The 25,096-nt window shown below is 40.3% G+C and overlaps 2 protein-coding genes across 2 annotated transcripts in view; one reads left to right on the top strand and one right to left on the bottom strand.

Moving 5' to 3' along the window:
- MED12L (mediator complex subunit 12L) overlaps nucleotides 1–25,096 on the bottom strand; it is a 507,362-nt gene that overhangs the window by 226,269 nt on the left and 255,997 nt on the right. The window lies entirely within an intron of this gene.
- On the top strand, nucleotides 5,103–6,666 carry P2RY13 (purinergic receptor P2Y13). Its single transcript, XM_075861502.1, has one exon. The coding sequence runs from the start codon at nucleotides 5,103–5,105 to the stop codon at nucleotides 6,093–6,095; it is 993 nt and encodes a 330-aa protein (XP_075717617.1). The 3' UTR covers nucleotides 6,096–6,666.

The raw sequence follows: 25,096 nt of genomic DNA, 5'->3' as shown, positions 1-25,096 counted from the left end.
CACAACCGCTATGCAATGTACGGAGCCAACTACTTCCGGCTCCACACATTGCATACTGTGCAATAACAACCGGTGCTCCCAGGCCACCGAAGCAGCTGATCGGTGCGGGATCGGACACCACAGATTATATACTGATGACCAATCTGGTGGATAGGTCATCAGTTGTCCGGTAGTGGACAACCCCTTTAAGTCTGGGCAATATCCGTATGCTGAAGATGTGATTAAATCGTTTTAATTGCAAGAAGTGGTGCTGTCGACCTGTGTCTGTTTGAGATATATATATTTATTGTAAGCTTTTCAGGGTGAATTTGCTCATGGGATCGCCGTCTCTTGTGTAAGATGGTTGGCACACAAAGGAAGTTTACTCCAACACAACGGGTCTCGTACAACTAGCCTTAGTCAGTTTTATTATCTCCTCATCTAGAAAAGACAAAACACATCAATATTACAGCAAAATAAATCCTAGGCCGTCTGGCCACTAGCTAAACATATTGTGTCCCTCGCTATCAGGCCTATTCGCCAGCACCTCAAAACACACTTGTTCTTTACCAGAATCTCTTGACTCCCACAGACTGACAATGCCTGCCTTCTCCAGGATATGAGCTTTGGCTTCTCTCCCTCCCCAGACTGAGAGTAGCTTCTGACTGCCTACTGCTGGCCATTTACATAAGCTGTAAGTCAGGACTGGTTGACCATCTAATGTGTATGGTGGCGTCTTGACTCTCCTAGATGTCGGGGTAGAGAAAGATTGGACTACTAAAGTTCAATGTGCTCGATCCTTTTGTTCTCAGATAAGTCTCTGCCGGAGGGGAGTGAGCAGCTGCTCTGACCCTTCTTCCTGTCTTCCTCCAGAAGACCGACCCTGGGAAACTAGTTTGTTCCCTGGTCAAACACACATTCTGGCTGCTGTAAAAGAAAAACCTGCACACATACACATACACATACACACACACATACACATACACATACATACATACATGTGGAGTTTACACTGACTTTTCTAATCTTGGATCATATTAAACTGGCAGGTTAAACTAATTCGACCCCCTGTGGTTTCCTCAGGAAACACATAACATACAATATCTTCACAGTATATCTGATTTGCTCATTTACAACAACCGAAAGTTTGTGCTCTATTAAAGTCCGTCATGATTTCTTGTGCTTTGTATACTGTAAACTGCTAAGTGCTCCTCAGGAAAATATAACTCTGAAAGTGCAGGACTTTCACCAAAAATAATTGATTACATTAGATAGATTTTCATAAATATTTCAGTTTATTTCCCTGGAGATAACAAGGGTTTTTTTCTAGAATGATGCTTTATCATTTACTGTATGCAAAATGCAGATGTGAATAATGACTTCCCTTCTCGTAATGCTAATTAACCCCAAACGCCGTGAAGAATATCCAGGCCGGGGTGAATCATTAGCTTTTCGCTGAGTTCGGGATCATCTCATAACACTGCCGATTATGTATAGGTTTGTGAAAAGGATCTTTGGATGTATTTTAAAATAGTTTTTAATTTTTATTTTAGTAGACTATCAAAGGATTCCATGAAGAAAATCCTTGCTGTAACACAAGTACAGCTGTGAAAGATAAAGCAGTATTGAGAGAGGACAGACAGCACATCAGCGTCCGTAGCCGGCCTGTGCCTAACCTGCAGATGGGCTCACTAGAGATGAAGGGAAAGTGAGGAACACCAGCTATAGAATGGCAAATGTTATTCTGCCTCTCTGAAAAAAAGAAAGCAAAAGGTAATAGCTGACTATTTAAGGACAATACAGCATTGGTAAGAAGCGGGTTGCATGTTTTGCTGCGTGGTACGTGATCCATATCCTGCCTTGTTTTTATTTTTTAAATGTATTTTGCAGAGGTTTGTGGTTTCCTTATACTACTTAATATAATATATAGTAATAAATATATCTCAAGATGAAGTTGTACATGTTATTCTTTAAAGCTTTGTATATACATTTGTGTGGAGATGGATAGATAGATAGATAGATAGATAGATAGATAGATAGATAGATAGATAGATAGATAGATAGATAGATAGATAGATAGATAGATAGATAGATAGATAGATAGATAGATAGATAGATAGATAGATAGATAGATAGATAGATAGAGCAAGCTTTCCAAAAAGTTCACAGTGACATGAGAAGTGTGTAGCCAGCCATAGGCATGTAAGAGCAATAAATACTTGGGCAGAAGTCCAATTTCATCCATTACACTTAGGCCAAGATCACACACACACACACACACACACACACACACGCACACAGTTTTGATGCAGCTTTTGTTGCAGGTTTAGGATCAGTTTTTCGAGGCAAACAAATGAGTGGACATGAAAGTAAGGGGACGCATCAGTGTTTTCTTTATACATTTCCATTCTTTTGTACCACTTCTGGCTTTAAAATTGCCAAAAAAACTGCATCAAAACTGTGTGTGATCCTGGCTTTACCCAGCCACCACTATATTCAACAGAACCATATACAGCTACAATTTTACAATGAATTTAATTTGGTGTGATGCATTTTGCTATAAAAAAAAAAAATACAGATTGGACACACATGTATTTTACTATTGCTAAACTGACAGTATCAACAACTCGTGACCTGAACATTAACCCCTTCCCGCCCCGCGGCGTAAATGTAAAACTCTGATGGTTATACGGTGATGTGATAACAGGGGCTCAGCGGTTCTGCTCGTGCGATCACCCATAGAAGGGAGGCTGTGATTGACAGACGCAACCTTGAGGCAATGAATGGGAATGGAGAAAAGTTTGATCCCGACCGTTTAACGCTGGTGATGCCGCCATCAATAGTGATCATTGCATCACAAAGGAGGGGGACTCCATTTGCCCTTTGATCGTCAGCCCTGCCGTTATTAATCGCCGGGGCTGATGGTCTATAAAGGACAGGCCTGGCCCCAACCAAGGCCCGTAAGGCTGTCCATAGCTAATCCCTGTTAGGGTACACCTGAGGAATGTCCTAACAGCTGCCGATGCATTTTATTATAAGGAATATAATAATAGTAAGACGTTGTCCCCTTGTGAGACAATTTTTTTTTAGCAACGTTTAGTAAAATAATACTTAAAAAGAACACCAAGCGCACAAAAAATAAAGCATTATTATGATTATTTGTAGTAGATACAGTTTTTATTAAATATAAGTCATCAAACTAAAATTAAGAAATTACCGTATTTTTACAGACTATAGGACGCATTGGACCATAGGACGCACCCATAAATTGTAGCATAAAAGAGGAGAAAAAAAGGTTTTGCCTTTAACTGTACATTTCCGGGGTAATATTGAGACAATAGGGTACCACAGTGCCCCAATACAATGCCAGCCATAGTGGCCCATAACAATGTCAGACACAGAAATACAAGATATTAGCAGCTATAGTGCTCTCACCCTCCCCTGAACTTAACAGACATCAGAGCTCTGGATTGGCAGGGGTTAATGGTGTTGAACCTGCTCTTCTTGCTCTGTACATAGGAGGGGGCGTGGCTAGAAGGTCCTTGCAGATCAGGACCTGCACAGATTTACTGTGCTCTGTATACTAATGTCTGTTATTTGCTCACTGAATAGTGAGATGACAGGAGTCTGTGTGTAAGATGTGAGTGTTCAGTGAGCAGATAACAGAGCTTTTGGACTCACAGCACAGGACATGCTGCGTTCATTACCCTGCAATGGAAGGACCTCGGAGCTCAGTCTCCTGCTCCTGGCATCCATTTGCCTTCAGGAGATAAGACGCAGCAGAAGATTACAGCTCAGATTCTAAGAGAAAAACTGCATCTTATAGTCCAAAAAATACGGTATATATCCTATTAATTGTTAAAGCCAAAACAATAAATGTAAAAAATAATTAAAGGTGTTCTTGGAATAACAAAAAAAAAAAATATTTAATGATAAAAAAATAAGTCACAGAAAAACACTGTCAGAATTGATTTTTTTGCCAGCTTAAGAAAAAATGTCAAAATATTGAATGCACCAAAAAATTTGCATCAAAAAGACCATATAGAGCAACGACAGATAAAAATAAAAAGCTATGCCTCTCGAAATGCAGTGAGGAAAAAATGGAAAAATGTGCTGTGAAATGATGGGCAAAATGACCCACATCTGGTGATGAAATATCACACAACGTAACACAATTATATTACAAGTAAGAAAGTGAGACATCCCTTTGAACAAATTAGGGAACTTGTTTATGACTGGCATCACATTGAAATAGCAAAGTATCACACATGTAGCTGGGCGCTACGGCCATTTCACCTCTATGTACACATTGTTAAGGAACCTGGGGTCTCTAAGGGCCCTTTTATACCGGCCAATTATCGGCCAAACGAGCATTCACAAAATGCTCGTTCCCGATAAACGCCCTGTGTAAACAGGGCAACAATCAGCCGATGAACGAAGAAACGCTCATTCGTCGGCTGATTGTATTGTTTAAAATTTACAAAATATTATCAATGTCAGGAGCACATCTCCTTGTGTAAACATGGACACATGCTGCTGACATGATAGAAATGTATGGGGACGAGCGTTCGGAGTAACGAGCGCTCGTTCCCGTTCTAGCTCCTTGTGAAAGAAGCAAACGGCGCCCATCAACGAGCTGTACCCATTCTCTGCTTTGCCATCTTGATATGATGCCCGAATAAAGTGCCCCAAGTCTTTCCCACTGCATCTGGTATGTTGTATTTCTACAATTCTCTAATAAACATTGTTTAGTTGTGTCCATTGACAGATTTATTGGATGTTGTGAACAAATTCTGCGGTATGCTAATGGATCTGACAAGAAACAATTAACAGAGTTTAAGCAGTAAAGGCAGGAAAGGATGAGGGCATTAAATCAAGAGGTATTAACAGGAAGATACAGAAATATCACTAAGGTAAAGCAATGTCTGAAGGATGGATCCAAGTCAAATACAATGCCAAGAGACGGCAGCATCGTGATGTCCAAACAGCGGTGAAAGCCGAATTAGAATGTCTGATATTATAATGAATGACAAAACCTAGAACATTACATGTAAATACATCCATCTAGTGAATATATAGAGATGTCTACCATAATATATTTTTTTTTTTATATTAAAACAGCTATGAATCCAGAACCACTCAACACCACAAATGGCTCAACGTCTGTCATTTGCTCTAAAGATGTCACGATCACACAGATTGTCTTCCCTATTCTATACACGGTCATATTCTTTCTAGGAATAATAATGAATTGCCTATCTGCCTGGATTTTTTTCCAAGTCCGAAGCAAAAGCGTTTTTATTGTCTACCTTAAAAATACTGTGGCGGCTGACATAATTATGACCCTGATGTTGCCTTTCAAGATTCTCACTGATTCTGGCATCGGCCCATGGCAGGTGAAAGCTTTTGTCTGCCGCTTCTCGGCAGTCATTTTTTACGAAACCATGTATATAAATATAATACTACTTGGACTTATTGGACTGGACCGATTTCTAAAGATCGTACGACCATTCGGCAAGTACTGGATGGACAATGTTAGTCAGGCCAAGAAAATTTCTGTTGCAGTCTGGATAGTTATCTTTTTACTATCGCTACCAAATATGATTCTGAGCAATCAAAAAGCAACACCACAAATTATTCACAACTGTACCCTCCTAAAGACAGCACTGGGGATAAAGTGGCATGAAGCAGTTGCCTACATCTGTATTATCCTTTTTTGGCTTGTCTTCATTTCCATGATCCTGTTTTATACAATAATCAGCAAGAAGGTTTATGATTCCTACATAAAATCCAAGAGTAAAGACAAAGCTTCAAGAAAGAAGACAAGATTTAAAGTTTTTATAGTGGTTGCTGTCTTTTTCCTGTGTTTTGCCCCCTACCACTTTCTGAGGTTGCCATATACATTCAGTCAGGTTGGGATCATAAAAGACTGCCAGATGAAAAACAAGTTATATTTGGCTAAAGAAAGCACTCTGTGGATTGCAGCCACCAATGTGTTAATGGATCCCCTTATCTATGTCCTGCTCTGCAAGCCCTTTAGAAAGCTGCTACCGGGCTTTAATAGTTCAAGTAATGCCAGCCTGGAAACCAGCATAAAAAGAGAGTCAAATGTATAATTCAAAAAGTTTCATTCATGGATAACGTGCAACTCCTCTTACCACAAAGAAGTTGGAGGATGTGATGTAGTAATGTATGTTCAATTGAGCAAGTCTATTTAGGTAAGCAAATGTGATCGGCAAAGAACATTGTTGTTGTTTTGCAATAATTCAGACCTGTAAGGGGCACGTACACATACAAGAAAATGATATGGACAGCACTCAATGTAAATGAATAGGTTTATATACACAAGACTGTGGAGAATATGGTTCTACTTTACACTTCTGCTGTGGTTTCCATTCAATTCAAAGGTTTGTATGGCCTTAAACAGCCTCACAAATGGCCTTTTATTGCATGTCTACCTATAAGAATGGGACCACATTCAGAGCAGCTCTGCCCTGCAGAACTGTAACTTTGCCTATTGTAAACTGGATGTAGTAGAAGGGTGAGGACGTGACATAGTTTCAGTAATATGGATTTCTCTCTGCTTCGTAAAGTAATAAAATTTTTCTTCGACTTCACCTTCCATCCATGTCTACCACAGGATTGTCCCTCCTTTGTTATCCCCATGCACTTCATCTGTTTCTACTACTCCACACCCACAATGACCATCCAATCAGTTGGCACCGAAATACATTTTCTATGAACTCACAATGACAGCATATCCTTCGGATTAGCCATCAATGTGTGGTTGGTGCAGGTCCGACTGCCAGGAGTTCATATTGGCCCCTTTACTGCACCAAACAGAAGTGCTACTTTATATGCACCTGTGGCTGGCGCTGCAGCTCATCCCAAACTCAGCCCCATTTACGTGAATGGCGCTGAGCTGCAGTACAAGGCACTGCCACATGTAAAGAAGCCATTGTGTCAGGTACAAAAGTGAAGGGGCCACAGTGCTCCAGCAAGTGCCGTTCCCCCCTCGTTCTGCTGGTTTATTAAGGTCCCGTGGATCAAACCCTCACCAATCCCACATTGATGGTCCATTCTAAGGATAGGCCATCAATGTAAATTCTTGGAAAAGCCGAAACTGATAAAACTAAATATGCTAAAAGTAAAAATTAGAACAATTCAAACAAGAGGAGTGAGAGCCCTGCTCGCAAGAGCTTACAATCTATGAGAAAATAGGTGTGACACATGGGGTATTACACATAAAGCTGCATGAGCCGGTCACCAGCCAGTATCGGTATATAACAGACATGAAGTGTATTAGGGTGCAAGGAGTGTGGGGGATACTGCTGAACGAAGAGTCAAGTTCTGATAACTAATGTAATAGGCGGGTAAAGAAAAGGAGTCAGGTTAGGGAATGTTATGGGCCTGTCTAAAAAGATGTTTTTCACTGCACGCTTAATACTGTAGGTGTTGGGAATTAATCTGATTATCTAGAGTAAATAAAGTAGTCTGGTGGCATCGGGTGCTTGCACATTGCTCACATGAAGCCGGGGGCAGTACACCTCGCTTTACTTCTCATGCACATTGTACTGTCCTCTACATCATGCGCAAGCATCCGATGCTGCTCTTGGGCTCGTCTCGGTATGTTGTAACTTACTAACTGTTCCCAAACTGCTGCATAGTGGCTCCAAACATAGCGACCAGGTCCCTTGTAAAGGGATGTAAACCCAAATATTGTGTACCCCATGCTAGAATAGAAAAAGAAAACCTGCATGTAAGGTGCATAGAAACAGATCTCAGCTCTGCGCACAAGCGTCAGATTTTCCTTTTCATCAATCTTCCAGTATTTCACTGCAGCAGCCATGTGAACAAGGGGCCCAGTGGCATGCATTGGGGATGGGCCCATCCAGGTCCCAGGCCCCCTCTGTTCAATGGCCCCATAGCAAGAGATAAGAGGTAGTATATTATAAATTGTGTAATGTCATTAGAAGTAGGAATCAGTCTGTAAGCTGTGCATCGGCCCTCAGAATGTGGAGTAATCCAATTCACGGGTCCGTCTTTATGATTTGTCACTCTTCAACTACTGCGCTCTAGTGTTATAACAGAGATAGACGGTCTCTTTTGCTGCAGACAAAGTGTCCCCTATCATGTATGCTTTCTATACTTCCTCCAACATTTTATATTTAATTATATTATCTATAGTCTCTAAAATGTCACATGATTAAATATTCTTACAATACTTCTGTACGTTGTTTGCATTTTTATTACATATGTTTATTTGATTGTATAATGGACCCATGTTTAAGACCATTTATGTATTCATGGTCAGGGTTTTCCACCTAAAATGTAGATTATTATGTATGTTAATTGTTAAACATACTGTATAATTGGTGTTTGCAACTGTCTTTATTAATATTTTGCTATTTGCTATATCTTTTCCAGCACTTTTAGGGCATGGCCAGACGTGGCGTGTTTCTGCCGACACTGTCCGCATCAATGCCGCGCATAATCTGCATTGCAGATTCTGTTGCGGCTTTGCCTAAAATGTGCAGTAAATTGATGCGGACTAGCCGTTGCGTATTGAGGGGAAGTACTTCCCTTCTCTCTATCAGTTCAGGATAGAGAGAAGGGGCAGCCCTTTCCCTAGTAAAAGTAAAAGAAATTCATACTTACCCGGCCGTTGTCTTGGTGACGCGTCCCTCTTTCGACATCCAGCCCGACCTCCCTGGATGACGCGGTAGTCCATGTGACCGCTGCAGCCTGTGATTGGCCTGTGATTGGCTGCAGCCGTCACTTGGACTGAAACGTCATCCCGGGAGGCCGGACTGGAGGAAGAAGCAGGGAGTTCTCGGTAAGTATGAACTTCTATTTTTTTTACACGTTGATCTCCAGTATATTGTGATCGGTAGTCACTGTCTAGGGTGCTGAAACAGTTACTGCCGATCGTTTAACTCTTTCAGCACCCTGGACAGTGACTATCTCCTGACATCGCCTAGCAACGCTCCCGTAATTACGGGAGCACACACATAGTCACCCGTAATTACGGGAGCCCCATAGACTTCTATGGGCCTGCCCGTGCCGTAATTACAGCCCTTGATTACGGGCGTTTTTACGTTTGTGTGCATGGGGCCTCAGTCTGGCTAGAGACCTAGAAATACATATGTCCAGCCAGAATGAAGAAATATCCTTTTCGAAAAAAAACAATGCGCAACGCAACACACATAACATCTGCGGATTTAATTGCGGAATTTTGAATCTCCATTGAAGTCAATGGAGAAATTCCGCAATGAGTTCGCAACAAGTACGCTACACGTCCACAACAGCCAGTGTATGCTGCGGACACCAAATTCCGCACCGCAGCCTATGGTCCGCAGCAGAGTTTTCCGCCACATCAGCATGAACCTAACTGAAAAGGTGTGGAAACCAATGGAGAATATGTCCGCAGCGGAATTCCAGAGCAATTCCGCCACCTCTGGCCATGCCCTTAGGGTATGTTCACACGGCTTAATTTCGGACGTTTTTCGGGCCGTAAACAGAATGCCTCCAAACATCTGCGCATTGCCCATTGCAATGGAAAAAACAGCGTTCTGTTCCGACAGGCCGTTTTTTTACGTGGCCATTTTGAAAAACGGCCACGCAAAAAAACGGCCGCAAAAAAGAAGTGCAGGTCACTTCTTGGGACGTTTTTGGAGCCGTTTTTCATTTACTCTATAGAAAAACAGCTCCAAAAACTGCCTTAAAAAACGCAGCGAAAATCGCGAGTGGCTTAAAAAACGTCTGAAAATCAGGAGCTGCTTTCCCTTGAAAACATCTCCATATTTTTTGACTTTTTTAATTTTGTGTGTGCACATACCCTTACATTTGAAGCATACGTTTTTTTTTGTTTTGTTTTTCTTTTCTACAGAATACAGTTTTTATTTAATGTAACATTAACTGAAGAAAATCAACATTTTTATTATTTTATTTTCCACTATGGTAACTAGATACAGACAGTTAATTCCTGAGGATAAGACATTTCATAATCCATACTAGCTGGTATACTATGCAAGTAGCTAAAATTTGTGACCCTTCTCTTTTCTCACCACTTTGGAAAAGTGGATGGGGTTAGTAGGGATGAAAATTATTAGTAAATACTAATTTAAAGATGGTTCGAGCATGAATAAATATTTTCTCAATGGTTTTGGTGGATGTCATCACTACGGAGAGTCGTGTAGTACAAAAATAGGGACCCTAATATGACACAAAGTCAGCTGGATCACTGTCAGATTCACCATTAAATGGAATTGAAAATCCTGATGAGTTCATTGCACAATCTAAGGCCCTGTTCACACAGAGTATTTTGCAGCAGAAAAATTGTGCCGCAGAATTCCTGTTTTGACCTGCCTGCACTTTCTTGCAGCGGTTTTCACTGCGTTTTTCGGCCGCGGCTGTTGCGCGCAGCGGGCAAAAAACGCTGCAAAAAATGCTTTATCTGACTCCCATTGATTTTAATGGGAGGTCAGAGACGGAACAGCGGGAAGAAAGAGCATGTCGCTTTTTTTTCTCCACGAGCGACTAAAACTAACAGCGGGAAAAAACGCCTCTGCCTCCCATTAAAATTAATGGTGTGTAGTTTCGGGTGATTTTTAGTACCGATTCCAATATAGTTTCCACGTCAAAATCAGCGCCAAAAAAAACTCAGTGTGAACAGGGCCTTACAGATGAAAGAATCATATAAATGTCTGAATGCGGCAGATGTACCAGACATGTGTTCAACTCAGTAGGTTTTACCTGCAGTCCTATGTAAACCACACGCTACACATAATATATGAATGAATTGTGCCAAATCACAAACTCATTTCTGCTACATCTGTACAAACAAGTTTCTAAGTCGACACATTTATTATATTTACAAAGATGTGTCTCAGGTTATGTTCACACCTGCATTGTGGGTTCCTATTGTACTGCTCTGTCAAAGGAGCAGAACAAGGGCAAACCAGAAGCAATGTTTCCGTTGCACCATGTATACCACTGGCGGAACCCTTTGACTTTAATGGGGTCTGTCTGCTTTCCGTCCGGGGTGTACGTGAGTTTACCGGAAACAATAGCGCAGCATAATGCGTTATTGTTTCCAGTATTCTTGGCCAGACCTGCGATAGAGGCCCCTAACGGAGCCTCTGTCGCAAATGTGAACAGAGCCTTACTTGTGCTCACGCTTATTCCATTTTTACAAACCACTACTGGAAAAGAGCAGGTTACTCATCCTTACAGTCTGAAATATGGATAAGAAGCTTTCAGACATATTGAAGGGGGTTGTCTGAGGGTGCCCATGGGTTGTGTCTGGTATTGCAGCTCATCCCCATTCACTTTGTTTTTCTAGTATTTATGGTGTATAGTTGATTAAATTCATTTTTTTGTGGACTTTGGGATAATGTTTGTTTAGCTAATACACTCAGGACAGCTAATGATAGGGTCCAAACTGTTGTGCAATATGGTATTGTTTTTTTTTTCTAAAACCATAATGTCATATGGGTTTGAAACTAATACAGAGTTTTCACTTTTATAGGCTAAATTTGCAAAACAAATATTTTTTTTTTGCAATATTTTCTCAATAAAAAACATTCAACCGACCCAAAACATGCACATTATACATACAGTGGTGCTTGAAAGTTTGTGAACCCTTTAGAATTTTCTATATTTTTGCAGAAATTTGACCTAAAGCTACATGAGATTTTTACAGATGTCCTAAAAGTAGATAAAGAGAACCAAATCAAACACGAGTTAAAAATATTAGACTTGGTCATTTATTTATTGAGGAAAATGATCCAATATCACATATCTGTGAGTGGCAAAAGTATGTGAACCTTTCCGATTAGCAGATAATTTGAAAGTGAAATTAGAGTCAGGTCCAATCAATCAGTGGGATAACAATGGGGTGTGAGTGGGCGACCTGTTCTATTTAAAGACCAGGGATCTATCAAAGTCTGATGTTCACAACACATGTTTGTGGAAGTGCATCATGGCACGAACAAAGGAGATTTCTGAGGACTTCAGAAGAAGATATGTTGATGCTCATCAAGCTGGAAAAGGAAACAAAACCATCTCTAAGGGCTTGTTCACATCAGCGTTGGTTTGCATTGAGGGGTTCCGTCTGACCTTTCCATCGGAGGAACCCCTCAACGGAAACGCAAACGGAAACCGTAGGTTCCATTTGCATTACCATTGATTTCAATGGTAATGCTTCCATTGCTTATGGTTTCCGTTTGTCACTTGTGTAAGCTTTTCGTTTATTTGACAGAATTAATATAGCAGACGAACCCCTCAACGGAAAATAATGCTGATGTGAACACGACCTAAAGAGTTTGACCTCCACCAATTCACAGTCAGACAGATTGTGTACAAATGGAGGAAATTCAAGACCAATATTACCCTCCCCTCTAAGCAAGCATAGATCAGGGTTGGGCTCTAAAAATATATTTTAAACTTTGTACATCCCACGGTGCACCATTAAATCTACCATAAGAAATTCTCAAAAAATGCACAACTACAAATCTGACAAGAGAAGGCCGCCCACCAAAATTTGCGAACCGTGCAAGAAGGGCATTAATCAGAGATAAAAAAAAGACAACCAACATAACACTGAAGGAGCTCCAAAGATCCACAGCGGATAAATATCTGTCCATAGGACCACTATAATCCGTACACTCCACAGAGTGGGGTTTTAAGGAAGAGTGGCCAGAAAAAAAGCTGTTGCTTAACCACTTAATGACTAAACCTGAAAAAACCTTAAAGGCTATGTAAACCTTTGAAGACTTTTTTGCTTTTTTACTAAAACAATGTATTATGGTGTTTAATGCAATTTTGTAATTGGTTTTTATGAAAAAAAATAAAATACAGCTTCTATGTAATCTCTGACACGCAGGATCCACCTGTTATCGATCACATCTTAGTTCATAACTTAGATGTGATTGATAACAGGTGGATCCTGCATGTCAGAGACACGCAGGACCCACTGTCAGCGAAACCGTCAGTCCCGCTGAACCTGATAGATTTGAGTTTCAGCTTAAGATACAGCTTCTATGTATCTCAAAAAGTAAAAACATATTTTTATTAAAAAAAAAAAAACAATTACAAAGTTGCACTAAACACTGTTAACCCCTTTATGACATTGGTCGTATATATTCGGCGCTGTCGGGCAAGGCTTCCCGCAAAGCGCAGTAACATTACGTCATGGTGATAGTGCGGGCTCTGGAGCTGAGCCCGCACCATCACCGCCGGGTGCCAGCTGTATGTTACAGCTGGCACCCTGATGTAACGGCCAGGACCAGAGCTAGCCTCCGATCTGGCAGATTAACCCCTCAGATGCTGCGTTCAATTGAGATCGCAGAATCTGAGGGGTTTTAAGCTAACGATAGCACAGCAACGTGATCGCTGGGTTGCCGGTGGCTGCAATGGCAACCGGAGGCCTAATACTGGCCTCCCGGTCAGCCAGCAATGGAATCCTCCTATGCTCGCTGACATCCACCTTTAATGGCAGGAACCGGAGCCAGCTCCGATTCCTGCTATTAACCCCTTAGCTGCATCATAGTGATCGCTGCATCATAGTGGTTTGTAGCAAATCGCCAGCCCTGCCATGTGATGTCAAGGCTGCCAACTGCTACTATGTCTGCCATTACGCCGATTAATCCCCGACCGGAGGCGGAGCCTGATCAGCTTGCTGTCAGTCAACAACTGACAGTTCTAATACATTGCACTACATAGGTAGTGCAATGTATTAGAACATGAATCAAACAGTTGGACCTTCAAGTCCCCTAGTGGGACTAAAGTGTAAAGAAAATTGTAAAAAAAGTAAAAATAAAAGTTGTAAAAAATAAAATAAAAGTTTCAAGTAATAAAATAAAACACAATCACCCTTTTCCCTTAGCAAGTAATTTATCATTGAAAAAAAATAAATAAAACTATACATATTTGGTATTGCTGCGTCAGTAACAACCTGAACTATAAAAATATTATGTTATATGTCCCGCGAAGTGAAATCGCCGTAAAAAAAAAAACTAAAAAATACTGCCAGAATTGCTGTTTTTTTGGTCACTTTGTCTTCCAAACATTGAAATAAAAAGTGATCAAAAAGTCACATGTATCCAAAAATGGTACCTATAAAAACGATGGCTCGTCTTGCAAAAAAAACAGCCCTCATACAGCTCCGTCAACAACAAAATGTAAAAGTTATGGCTCTTACAACATGGCGACAGAAAAAATACATTCTTTTATACAAAAGTAATTTTATTGTGCAAAAAGTTGTAAAACAAAAAAAGTGCTATAAATTTGGTATCGCCGGAATCGTACTGACCCACAGAATAAAGTTAACTTAATTTATAACGCATGGTGAATGCTATATAAAAAAAAACTATGCCAGAATTGCTGTTTTTTTATTACCTTGCCTACCAAAAAAAATGGATAAAAAGTGATAAAATGTGACATGTACCCCAAAATGGTACCAATAATAACTATAGCTCGTCCCGCAAAAAAACAGCCCTTATACCATTATTTCTATCAAAAAATAAAATAAGTTAAGGCTACAATAAGTCAAGAAAGAAAAATATGCGGTTGTACAGATCAGAGGGGAACATTTCTTCTGTTACAAGTGGCGATTTAACAAGGCCCTAAAATTAGGGAACCAGGAAGTGGAGGGCCCAAACATATCTGCTAGAAGCGAGGGCGCCCATATTATACCAGGACAACACTTCCCAGAAAAATTCCCCAAACTGCAAAGGTACGGAGTGTGGACCAAAAGAGGATAAGAAAGGACATTTATCGGTGCGACACCGGCCTGTGCATAAATGATTGCTTCATAGCGTAATAAATATTTATGGATTATTTTATTGCTTACCCCATTATTATACCACCTGACTATGCCCCTGATGTACTCTGCCCGGCTTACATGTGCCCCCACATTATAAACTGAAAAAGTCCAAAACAAATCTACTAGCTAGCAAAATCCACGCTCCAGTAGCTAAATGGCGCTCCCTCCCTTCTGAGCCCTTCAGTGTGCCCAAACAGCAGTTTACTTTCACATATATGGCATCGCCATACCCGGGAGAACCCTTTTAACAATTTTTAGGGTGTGTGTCTCCAGTGGCACAAGCTGGGCACAACATATTTGCCACTGAAATGGCATATCTAGGGAACCGTTTTACATTTTACTTTCCACCATCCGCAGCGCAATCATTTATGGATAAGACCTGTTGTGTGAAAATGCTCACTACACCCACTCACTTCTCAGGGGTTACTTTTATTATTTCACATCAGAGCCTCTGCAATTGTGAACCAATACTTTGTAAGTCGCCAAATTAGGCCTCAATTTCGCATGGTACTCTTTCACTCCTGAGCCCTGTCGATCGTCCAGGCAAAAGATTAGCGCCACATGTAGGGTGTTTCTAAAACCAGGAAACGCAGCATAATAATTAGAGAGCTGTCTTGTTATGGTGGCACAAGCTGGGAAAAATTCCATAGCATATCTATGGAAAAAAAATCAAATTTTCACTCTGCAACATCGAGGGTACACCAATTTCTGTAAAACATCTGCGGGGTTAACATGCTCACTACACGCCTAGGTGAATACCTTGAGGGGTGTAGTTTCCAAAATCGGGTCACTTCTGGGGGGTTTCTACTGTTTTGGTTCCACAGGGGCTTTGCAAATGCGACATAGCGACCAGAAACCAATCCAGCAAAATCTGTACTCTAAAATCCAAATGGCGCTCCTTCCCTTCTGAGCCCTGCCCTGTGCCCAAACACCAGTTTATTACCACATATGGGGTATTTACGTACTCGGGAGAAATTGCCTTACAAACGTTGGGGTTCTTTTTTTCCTTTATTTTGAGAAAATGTAACATTTTTAGCTAAAGCTACGTCTTACTGAAGAAAAAGGATTGTTTTTATTTTCACTGCCCAATTCTAAAAAAATCTATGAAACCCCTGTGGGGTCAAAATGCTCACTATAGCCCTAGATGAGTTCCTCTAGGGGTGTAGTTTCCTAAATGGAGTAATTTTTTGGGCGTTTTCCCTGTTTTGATCCTTCAGGGGCTTTTACAAATGTGACATGGCATCCACAAACCATTCCTGGTCTATTTGAGCTCTAAAAGCCAAATAGAGCTCTTTCTCTTCTAAGCCCTGCCATGTGTCCAAACAGCCATTTAGGACCACATGTGGGGTATTGTTTTAATCAGGAGAAACTGCTCTACAAATGTGGAAGTGCTTTTTCTGCTTTAGTCCTTGTGTAAATGAGGAAACATAAGCTAAACCTACATTTTCTTTGAAAGAATGTAGATTTTAAGTTTCACGGCCTACATCCAATCATTTATGCAAAAAACATGTGGAGTCAAAATTCTCACTATACCCCTAGATAATTTCCTCAAGGGGTGTCGTTTCCAAAATGGGGTCACTTGTGGGAGTTTCCACTGTTTTGTCCCCTCAGGGGCTTTGCAAATGTGACATGGTCTCCGCAAACCATTCCTGCTAAATTTGAGCTCCAAAAGCCAAATGGCACTCTTTCCATTCTAAGCCCTGCCGTGTGTCCAAACAGCCATTTAGGACCACATGTGGGGTATTGTTTTAATAGGGAGAAATTGCTTTATAAACGTCGTGGTGTTTTTTGTCCTTTAGTCCTTGCGGAAATTAGGAAAAATTTGCTAAACCCACATTTTCTTTGAAAGAATGTAGATTTTAATTTTCATTACCTACTTCCAATAATTTATGCAATAAACCTGTGTGGTCAAAATGCTCACTATAACCATAGATAATTTCCTTGAGCGGTCTAGTTTCCGAAATGGGGTCACTTTTGGGGGATTTTCACAGTTTTGGCACCGCAAGAGCAGTTCAAACCTGACATGGTGCCTAAAATATTTTCTAATAAAAAAAGAGGCCCAAAATCCTCTAGGTTCTCTTTTGCTTCTGTGGCCGGTGTTTCAGTCAATAAGCACACTAGGACCACTTGTGGGATATTTCCTAAAACTGCAGTATCAGGGCAATAAATATTGAGTTGCATTTCTCTGGTAAAACTTTCTGTTACAAAAAAAAGGATTAAAAATGAATTTCTGCAACAAAAAAAAAAAAATGACATTTATCAATTTCACCTCTACATTGCTTTAATTCCTGTGAAACATCTAAAGGGTTAAGAAACTTTCTATATTCTGTTTTGAATACTTTGAGGGGTGAAGTTTTTAAAATGCGGTGACTTATTGGGGGTTTCTAATATATAAGACCCTCAAAGCCACTTCACAACTGAACTGGACCCTGTAAAAATAGCCTTTTGAAATTTTCTTTAAAATGTGAGAAATTGCTGCTAAAGTTGTAAGCCTTGTAACGTCCTAGAAAAATAAAATGATATTCAAAAAACAATGCCAATCTAAAGTTGACATATGGGGGATGTTAATTAGCAAAATTTTTGTGTGGTATAATTGCCTGTCTTACAAGCAGATACATTTACAGTGAAGGAAATAAGTATTTGATCCCTTGCTGATTTTGTAAGTTTGCCCACTGTCAAAGACATGAACAGTCTAGAATTTTTAGGCTAGGTTAATTATACCAGTGAGAGATAGATTATATAAAAAAAAACAAAACAGAAAATCACATAGTCAAAATTATATATATTTATTTGCATTGTGCACAGAGAAATAAGTATTTGATCCCCTACCAACCATTAAGAGTTCAGCCTCCTCCAGACCAGTTACACGCTCCAAATCAACTTGGTGCCTGCATTAAAGACAGCTGTCTTAAATTGTCACCTGTATAAAAGACTCCTGTCCACAGACTCAATTAATCAGTCTGACTCTAACCTCTACAACATGGGCAAGATCAAAGAGCTTTCTAAGGATGTCAGGGACAAGATCATAGACCTGCACAGGCTGGAATGGGCTACAAAACCATAAGTACGACGCTGGGTGAGAAGGAGACAACTGTTGGTGCAATAGTAAGAAAATGGAAGACATACAAAATGACTGTCAATCGACATCGATCTGGGGCTCCATGCAAAATCTCACCTCGTGGGGTATCCTTGATCCTGAGGAAGGTGAGAGCTCAGCCGAAAACTACACGGGGGAAATTGTTTATGATCTCAAGGCAGCTGGGACCACAGTCACCAAGAAAACCATTGGTAACACATTACGCCGTAATGGATTAAAATCCTGCAGTGCCCGCAAGGTCCCCCTGCTCAAGAAGACACATGTACAGGCCCGTCTGAAGTTTGGAAATGAACATCTGGATGATTCTGAGAGTGATTGGGAGAAGGTTCTGTGGTCAGATGAGACTAAAATTGAGCTCTTTGGCATTAACTCAACTCGCCGTGTTTGGAGGAAGAGAAATGCTGCCTATGACCCAAAGAACACCGTCCCCACTGTCAAGCATGGAGGTGGAAACATTATGTTTTGGGGGTGTTTCTCTGCTAAGGGCACAGGACTACTTCACCGCATCAATGGGAGAATGGATGGAGCCATGTACCATCAAATCCTGAGTGACAACCTCCTTCCCTCCACCAGGACATTAAAAATGGCTCGTGGCTGGGTCTTCCAGCACGACAATGACCCGAAACATACAGCATACAGCCAAGACAACAAAGGAGTGGCTCAAAAAGAAGCACATTAAGGTCATGGGGTGGCCTAGCCAGTCTCCAGACCTTAATCCCATCGAAAACTTATGGAGGGAGCTGAAGATCCGAGTTGCCAAGCGACAGCCTCGAAATCTTAATGATTTACAGATGATCTGCAAGGAGGAGTGGGCCAAAATTCCATCTAACATGTGTCCAAACCTCATCATCAACTACAAAAAACGTCTGACTGCTGTGCTTGCCAACAAGGGTTTTGCCACCAAGTATTAAGTCTTGTTTGCCAAAGGGATCAAATACTTATTTCTCTGTGCACAATGCAAATAAATCTATATATAATTTTGACAATGTGATTTTCTTTTTTTTTTTTTATATATATATAATCTATCTCTCACTGGTAAAATTAACCTAGCCTAAAAATTCTAGACTGTTCATGACTTTGACAGTGGGCAAACTTACAAAATGAGCAAGGGATCAAATACTTATTTCCTTCACTGTACATTTAGAAAAATGCAAATTTTTGCAATTTTTCCCAAAATTTAGATGTTTTTCACAATTAATTACTGAATGTATCGAGCAAATTTTGCCAGTAACATAAAGTCCAATGTGTCACGAGCAAACAAGCTCTGAATCGATTGGATAGGTGAAAGCATTCCGAAGTTACTACCACATAAAGTGAAACATGTCAGATTTGAAGAATGAGGCTCTGTCAGGAAGGTCAAAAGTGGCCAAAGCAGGAAGGGGTTAAACATTGTTTTAGTAAAAAAAAAATGCAAAAGATTACATAGCTTTTAACGACCAGCTCCATTTTTTGTTTTTGCCTCCTAGAAGCCATAACTTTTTTTATTTTTTCCTTGACATGGCCATACGAGGTATATTTTTATGCGGGAGAAATAGTATTTTTTTTGTCGCAGTTTGGGTATAAAAATAAATTACTGTGTAATTTATGTAATTTATTTTTGCGCCGTGCATATAGAAAAAAAAACAATTTTTGGCAGATTTTTTTGTGTTTATTTCTCATACTGTTCACGTTTTATGCTAAATAACCTATTAAATAAAATGTTTAGGTTATTGCAGTGGTGAAGAGACCTAATATGTAACGGTATTTTGTTTTTACATAATGTGTAGGCAATAAAATATATTTTATGCTAAATAATAACTTTTTTTGTGTACATTTCTTTATTATTATTATTTTTTCATTATCTTATTTTTTTTTAATCCCATGAAGGAATACTTTTCTAACAACTTTACTTTAAACTTGGAATGTATTAGCATAGTCCTGTATGCTAATACTTTATACGGTGTCACTATGACACAGGCTTCTGAAAACACATAGGGTGCCCTAACAGCAGGCATACAGAACAGACAACGATGGGGTCGTCCCTATGTCCACAGGGCTGACTGCAGAGAGTTCCCTTTGTTTTCTATCGTGTCACCGGGCTTCTTTAATTCAACATAAAGTGGCTACACAAAGTATTAACTTTAAGGGGGTGAATACTTATGCACGCTAAAGTTCTCAGTTTTTTGTCTTTATTATTGTTTGTGTCACAGTAAACAAATATTTTGCACCTTCAAATGGCAGGCCTGTTTTTGAAATCAAATGGTACAAACACCCAAAAAAAATCTATTTTAATTAAAGGATGTAATGCAAAAAAAACCAGTAAAACACCAGCGGGGTGAATACTTTCACATGGCAGTGTAAGCGCAAATAAGAGATAATATAGTATAATTTATATAACTGATAAACTAATAAAGTCAGTGCAAAAAATAACATATTAGGTTGTCGTCATCATTACAAATAGAACCAACAGTTAATTAAGTTATACATTAAAACCTGGCATCAGGCATGAGACTACAGTCCAAAATATAATACACTGGCTGAACAAAACATACCTATTAAAGCCAATCAACTAAGAACTGGAGTTGGTAGCTGATGCCCCGCAGGCACTGAGTAATAATGGCCTAGTTCTAAACTGAACTGAACTAAAGATCAACTGTTTCTTTCCCATTGTTAATCTCCTGTAGACTAACAGTAAAAACACATCATACACGTCAGGTGACCTCTGGACCTGAAGGGTAACCAAATCATTTTGGAGGTCCCAAAATTATGCTAGCAATTGTTGTTACACTTCGGGCCTGGTCACATCTCTTTTTTCCTTCCACTGGAGGTATAGAGGAGGAGTCCCAATGTATACCACCGACAGAAGGTAGCAAGGCATACAGTGGAATACATCACCCGGACTACCCAGGCAACGTGCTACTTTAAGAGCTGTGTCCGGGGATGCCCCTGGCGTCTCTGTTTATACTTGGACAGTGATATCAGGAGTTTAAAACTACGGACTCCCCGGGCAGAGCATCGCAAGCGCTCTGGCCGGAGACTACTGTCTTGGAAAAGCCCTTAATGTCACTGTTCATATATGTACTGTGAAGTTAAGAGCTTTAAGATGCCGGAATTCCCATCTGGGGTGTCGACACCGCTCTTGCCGAGGATTCCGCCACTGGAGGGAGCCCCTAATGTTACTGTCTTGTAAATGTTTGCCTGTGACGGATGCCATACAGTGTTCCCATGTTAAAAAAATGTACACTATGCAATATAAGGATGGAACAGGAATATACTACATTGTTCCATCCTCCAGAAAAAAGTGTATACCAACATATACCAGCCGAAGACACTCTTTTAGCATCCGTCGGGCTAACGGAGCCTTTTCGACACGTTTAGTGTGTACGTAAGTAGCTTTCTCCACGTACACGCTAAACGAGGGCAAAAATGTGATGTGCCCTAAAATAAAATTGGAATTCTACATGGTTTGGACCAAAGACATATTTCATATTATCATTTCAGTGTTCCATGGTAACGATGCGACCCCCTGTCATAACCCAATGTGCTCAAAATTCTAACAAGAAAAAATTATATGAGTTCATCGGCTGATCCAATTGTGAACCCTATGGATGAACGCACTTACATTGATATCGGAGGTAACGTGTGCTTTACAATGTTGCTACAGCAGACCAAACCCTAACTCTAGATGGACAGACAGGACATTCCCTGAGTGTCCAAAGTGATGGCCTTATGATCTAAGTATGCTGTCAACTGCACTCAAAAGACCCCGAGTCTGTTGTTTCACTTTGAGAGGTAGAAGGCTCAGTATCCCTTTGATCTTTGTTAGGTTGTTGCAAATGTTGTTGAGTAATAAAATCATAGGCTTTTTTATCCCTGAATTCCTAAAGATCTCTCTGGAACTGAAAAAGTTTACGTTCCTTAATGTGACTAATAAATCTCTCTAAGGCCTGTTGTAAGGCTTTATCCTTCTTATCAAAGCAAGGCGTATCCACCAAGGATCTAACTATCTAAATTTTCTTTTACTTTCTAGACTTTGGATTTCCCACCAACTCCTGGTGTAATCCTTATGCAGCCTAGTAAGATTTTTGAAGATAGATTTGAGAGAAACACGACTGGGGTAATTCACACTCTGAAAACACATATTTTGTCTCAGTCACCCATCCCTCTGTGCTGATATCACACAGCATAAAAGTGGCCATGCCCCTCAGGCGATAACTGTATTGAAATGAAATATATTTTTCACTGTAAATTTATCAATTATAAATTATTGTGTCCCACAATTTAACGATTACAATTCACTGACAGTGACTAAAAGTAAAACAATTTCTATTAAATATCTCGTTAAAAACAGAGATACAATCCCCCCCCTCTCATAACCCAATGTGCTCAAAATTATACATGGTTTGGCCCAAAGACATATTTCATATTATCATTTCAGTGCCCCATGGTAATGATGCTACCCCCTGTCATAACCCAAAGTGCTCAAGATTATAACAAGAAAAAACGATATGAGTTCATCGGCTGATCCAATTGTGAACCCTATGGATGAACACGCTCATATTGATATCGGAGGTAACGTGTGCGTTACAATGTTGCTACATCAGACCAAAACCTAACCCTAGATGGACAGACAGTGCATTCCCTGAGTGTCCAAAGCGATGGGCTGTATGATCTAATTATGCTGTCAATGGCACCCATTCCCCCACTGTCCTGACCCTACTCGTTGTTCACATGTCTGTGTACTTATTCTGTGAATTCTCAACTATGACCATCTTGAATTAAATATGCTTGGTGACGAAAGGCATATATGTGATGCTCTGGAATGTAGCAACATACATTACAAAATATTATTTTCATAAATACCAATGATTTTTTTAAAATCTTGTTGTGAATTTGAACGTATTTCATTTGACCATATTATAGACTCTTATTGTATGAATATGTAATTCAGTACCCATAGGAGTCTATTGGCCAATATTGTACCTCGGATTTCATATGGAGGCCTACTGAGATTTTTCTCTCACAGACTCAAATTTAATTTGTGAGAGGAAAAACTTGGTATGTTCCTTTGCATGACGTATGGAAGGACCATATGTAGGGTCGGTTTACTAAATAAAACATAGGGCCCCCTGGCTTGACATTTTTACTTGTAATCTAAGCCCACATTGTACCGCCATATAATGCCTAGGTAGTACTGCCATATACAGCTCACATACAGTAATTAGTAATGTAGTAACCAAATTATATGCAGTACCAAAATAGGGGCTTGTCCACACCTAACGGAATTGCTGCAATGTCTTTCTGGTCGGAAATTTTATGCAGCGTGTGGTTGAGATCTGTTACATCACACCCACTTTGCTGCTACTATATTCTGCTGTGTATTTTCCGTCCGCAATTCCAGACAGGAAAATATGCAGCAATTCCGCTACTTGTGGACAAGCCCTTAAAGAGCCCGTATGATATACTGCCATCCAACTCCCAAATAATGGTTTTAGTTTGCTCCTGGGTTTTCTGTCCTCGGGGGGGGGGGGGATGCCCCTAGTTAACAGAGGCCCTGGGCAATTGCCCAGTTTGCCGCCCCCTAAAACCGTTCCAGACCATCGGATGGCACACATGTATACAACTTTCCTGTGTGTACAAAGCTTTAAATTAATATTATCATTACTTAAATTATAGAAATGGATATTCCTAAGCCACATACAGTATGTGGGAAGTACTGACGTTTCATATCTACTGCCATTTATGTGCCCAGCAAGTTGGCAGAAGATCTAAGGCTGGGTTCACACTGAGTTTTTTGCAGGAGGAAAATCTGCCTCAAAATTCTATTTGGAATTTTGAGGCAGATTTTCCTCTGCCTGCATGCCGATTTTCGCGGCGTTTTTTGTGGCATTTTTCGCCCGTGGCCATTGAGGGCCACGGGCATATAACGCCGCAAAATATACTTTCTCTGCCTCCCATTGATGTCAATGGGAGGTCAGAGATGTAAACGCCCGAAGATAGAGCATGTCCCTTCTTTTTCCCGTGAGACGGTTTTCCAGTTTTTCTCTCGCGAGAAAAAAATGCCTACGCCTCCCATTGTAATCAATGGGAGGCTTTTTCGGACTTTTTTGGCGCGTTTTCTGACGCGGTTTCCGCATAAAAAGAACTTGACAAAAAAACTCTGTGTGAACCCGGCCTAATGTTGGTTTTCAGGATTTGGAAAGAAACAAAGTTACAAAACATTTCTATAGACAATTCTGAGCTTATTATTCTATACACATCCGCCCCATGATCCATTAAATGACAAACACACCTTTCTAAAGGCTGATTAGTTTAGGAGGATCCGTTCAGACTTGAATAAGCTAATAATTTCTAGGTCTCCTTTACACGTCCCAGTGAGTCATTGTCATTAATGAGAGATGCAGGTTCTTTATGGATAAAACATATTTTAGACTTTCCCAGCAGGTGCCCAAGGTGGTTTAATCTTATGCACTCGGTTCTGCTTCAGATGTTAAGGATTTGGCTCTTTTAATCATATGCCATTAACCAACATTATGGGCTTGGATACAAGTTCAGAGGTATCTACACCAGGATCCCCTTGCAAGGAACAATCAACCATGTGCTCTCTAAAACAAGGTAATGTGTAATGTGTGGTGTCGTTTTGTGATACATTGGTTACCACTGTTATAGCATTTGTTGTCAGCTGTTCCAAAATGTTATAGAACTACCTCTCACCGTGGATGTCACTGCTTTTATTTAGAAATTGATACCATTTTTTTATTTTTTTTGTCATGAATTTGTATCTATTCTCTTGCATTATAAAATATGTTTAGACGGAGCTTATGTGGTTCATTTAGGTGCCTGTAAAAGCGATATCTTGGCTAAACACCTAAACTCCACAATGATGACCTGTGCTGCCATATGTGATGTCATCCTGTATAAGATCTATATATGCTATAAAATACATTATTCATTTGTCAATTGAGATAGCTCTTTCTAACATACGTGATCATGTTTCAGCACTGTCCATCCTTAGTGCTAGCGGATCACAGCCGTAGGGGCTGGTGCGATAACAGACTCTATAAACTGTATTGCTATGCTATCATATTTAGGGCATGACCACACATGGCGGAATTCCTCCGCAACTGTCCGCATCAATGCCGCACAGAATCTGCGTTGCAGATTCTGCAGCGGATCTGCACAAAATGTGCAGAAAATTGATGCGGACTGGCCGC

The sequence above is a fragment of the Rhinoderma darwinii genome, chromosome 4, assembly GCF_050947455.1.
Source record: "Rhinoderma darwinii isolate aRhiDar2 chromosome 4, aRhiDar2.hap1, whole genome shotgun sequence".
Classification (NCBI taxonomy): Eukaryota; Metazoa; Chordata; class Amphibia; order Anura; family Rhinodermatidae; genus Rhinoderma; species Rhinoderma darwinii.
This window is presented reverse-complemented; position numbering and strand designations above follow the sequence as displayed.

What these genes read in the sequence shown, in the direction of transcription:
- P2RY13 (XM_075861502.1), top strand. Translation starts at nt 5,103, where the DNA reads ATGAATCCAGAACCACTCAACACCACAAATGGCTCAACGTCTGTCATT.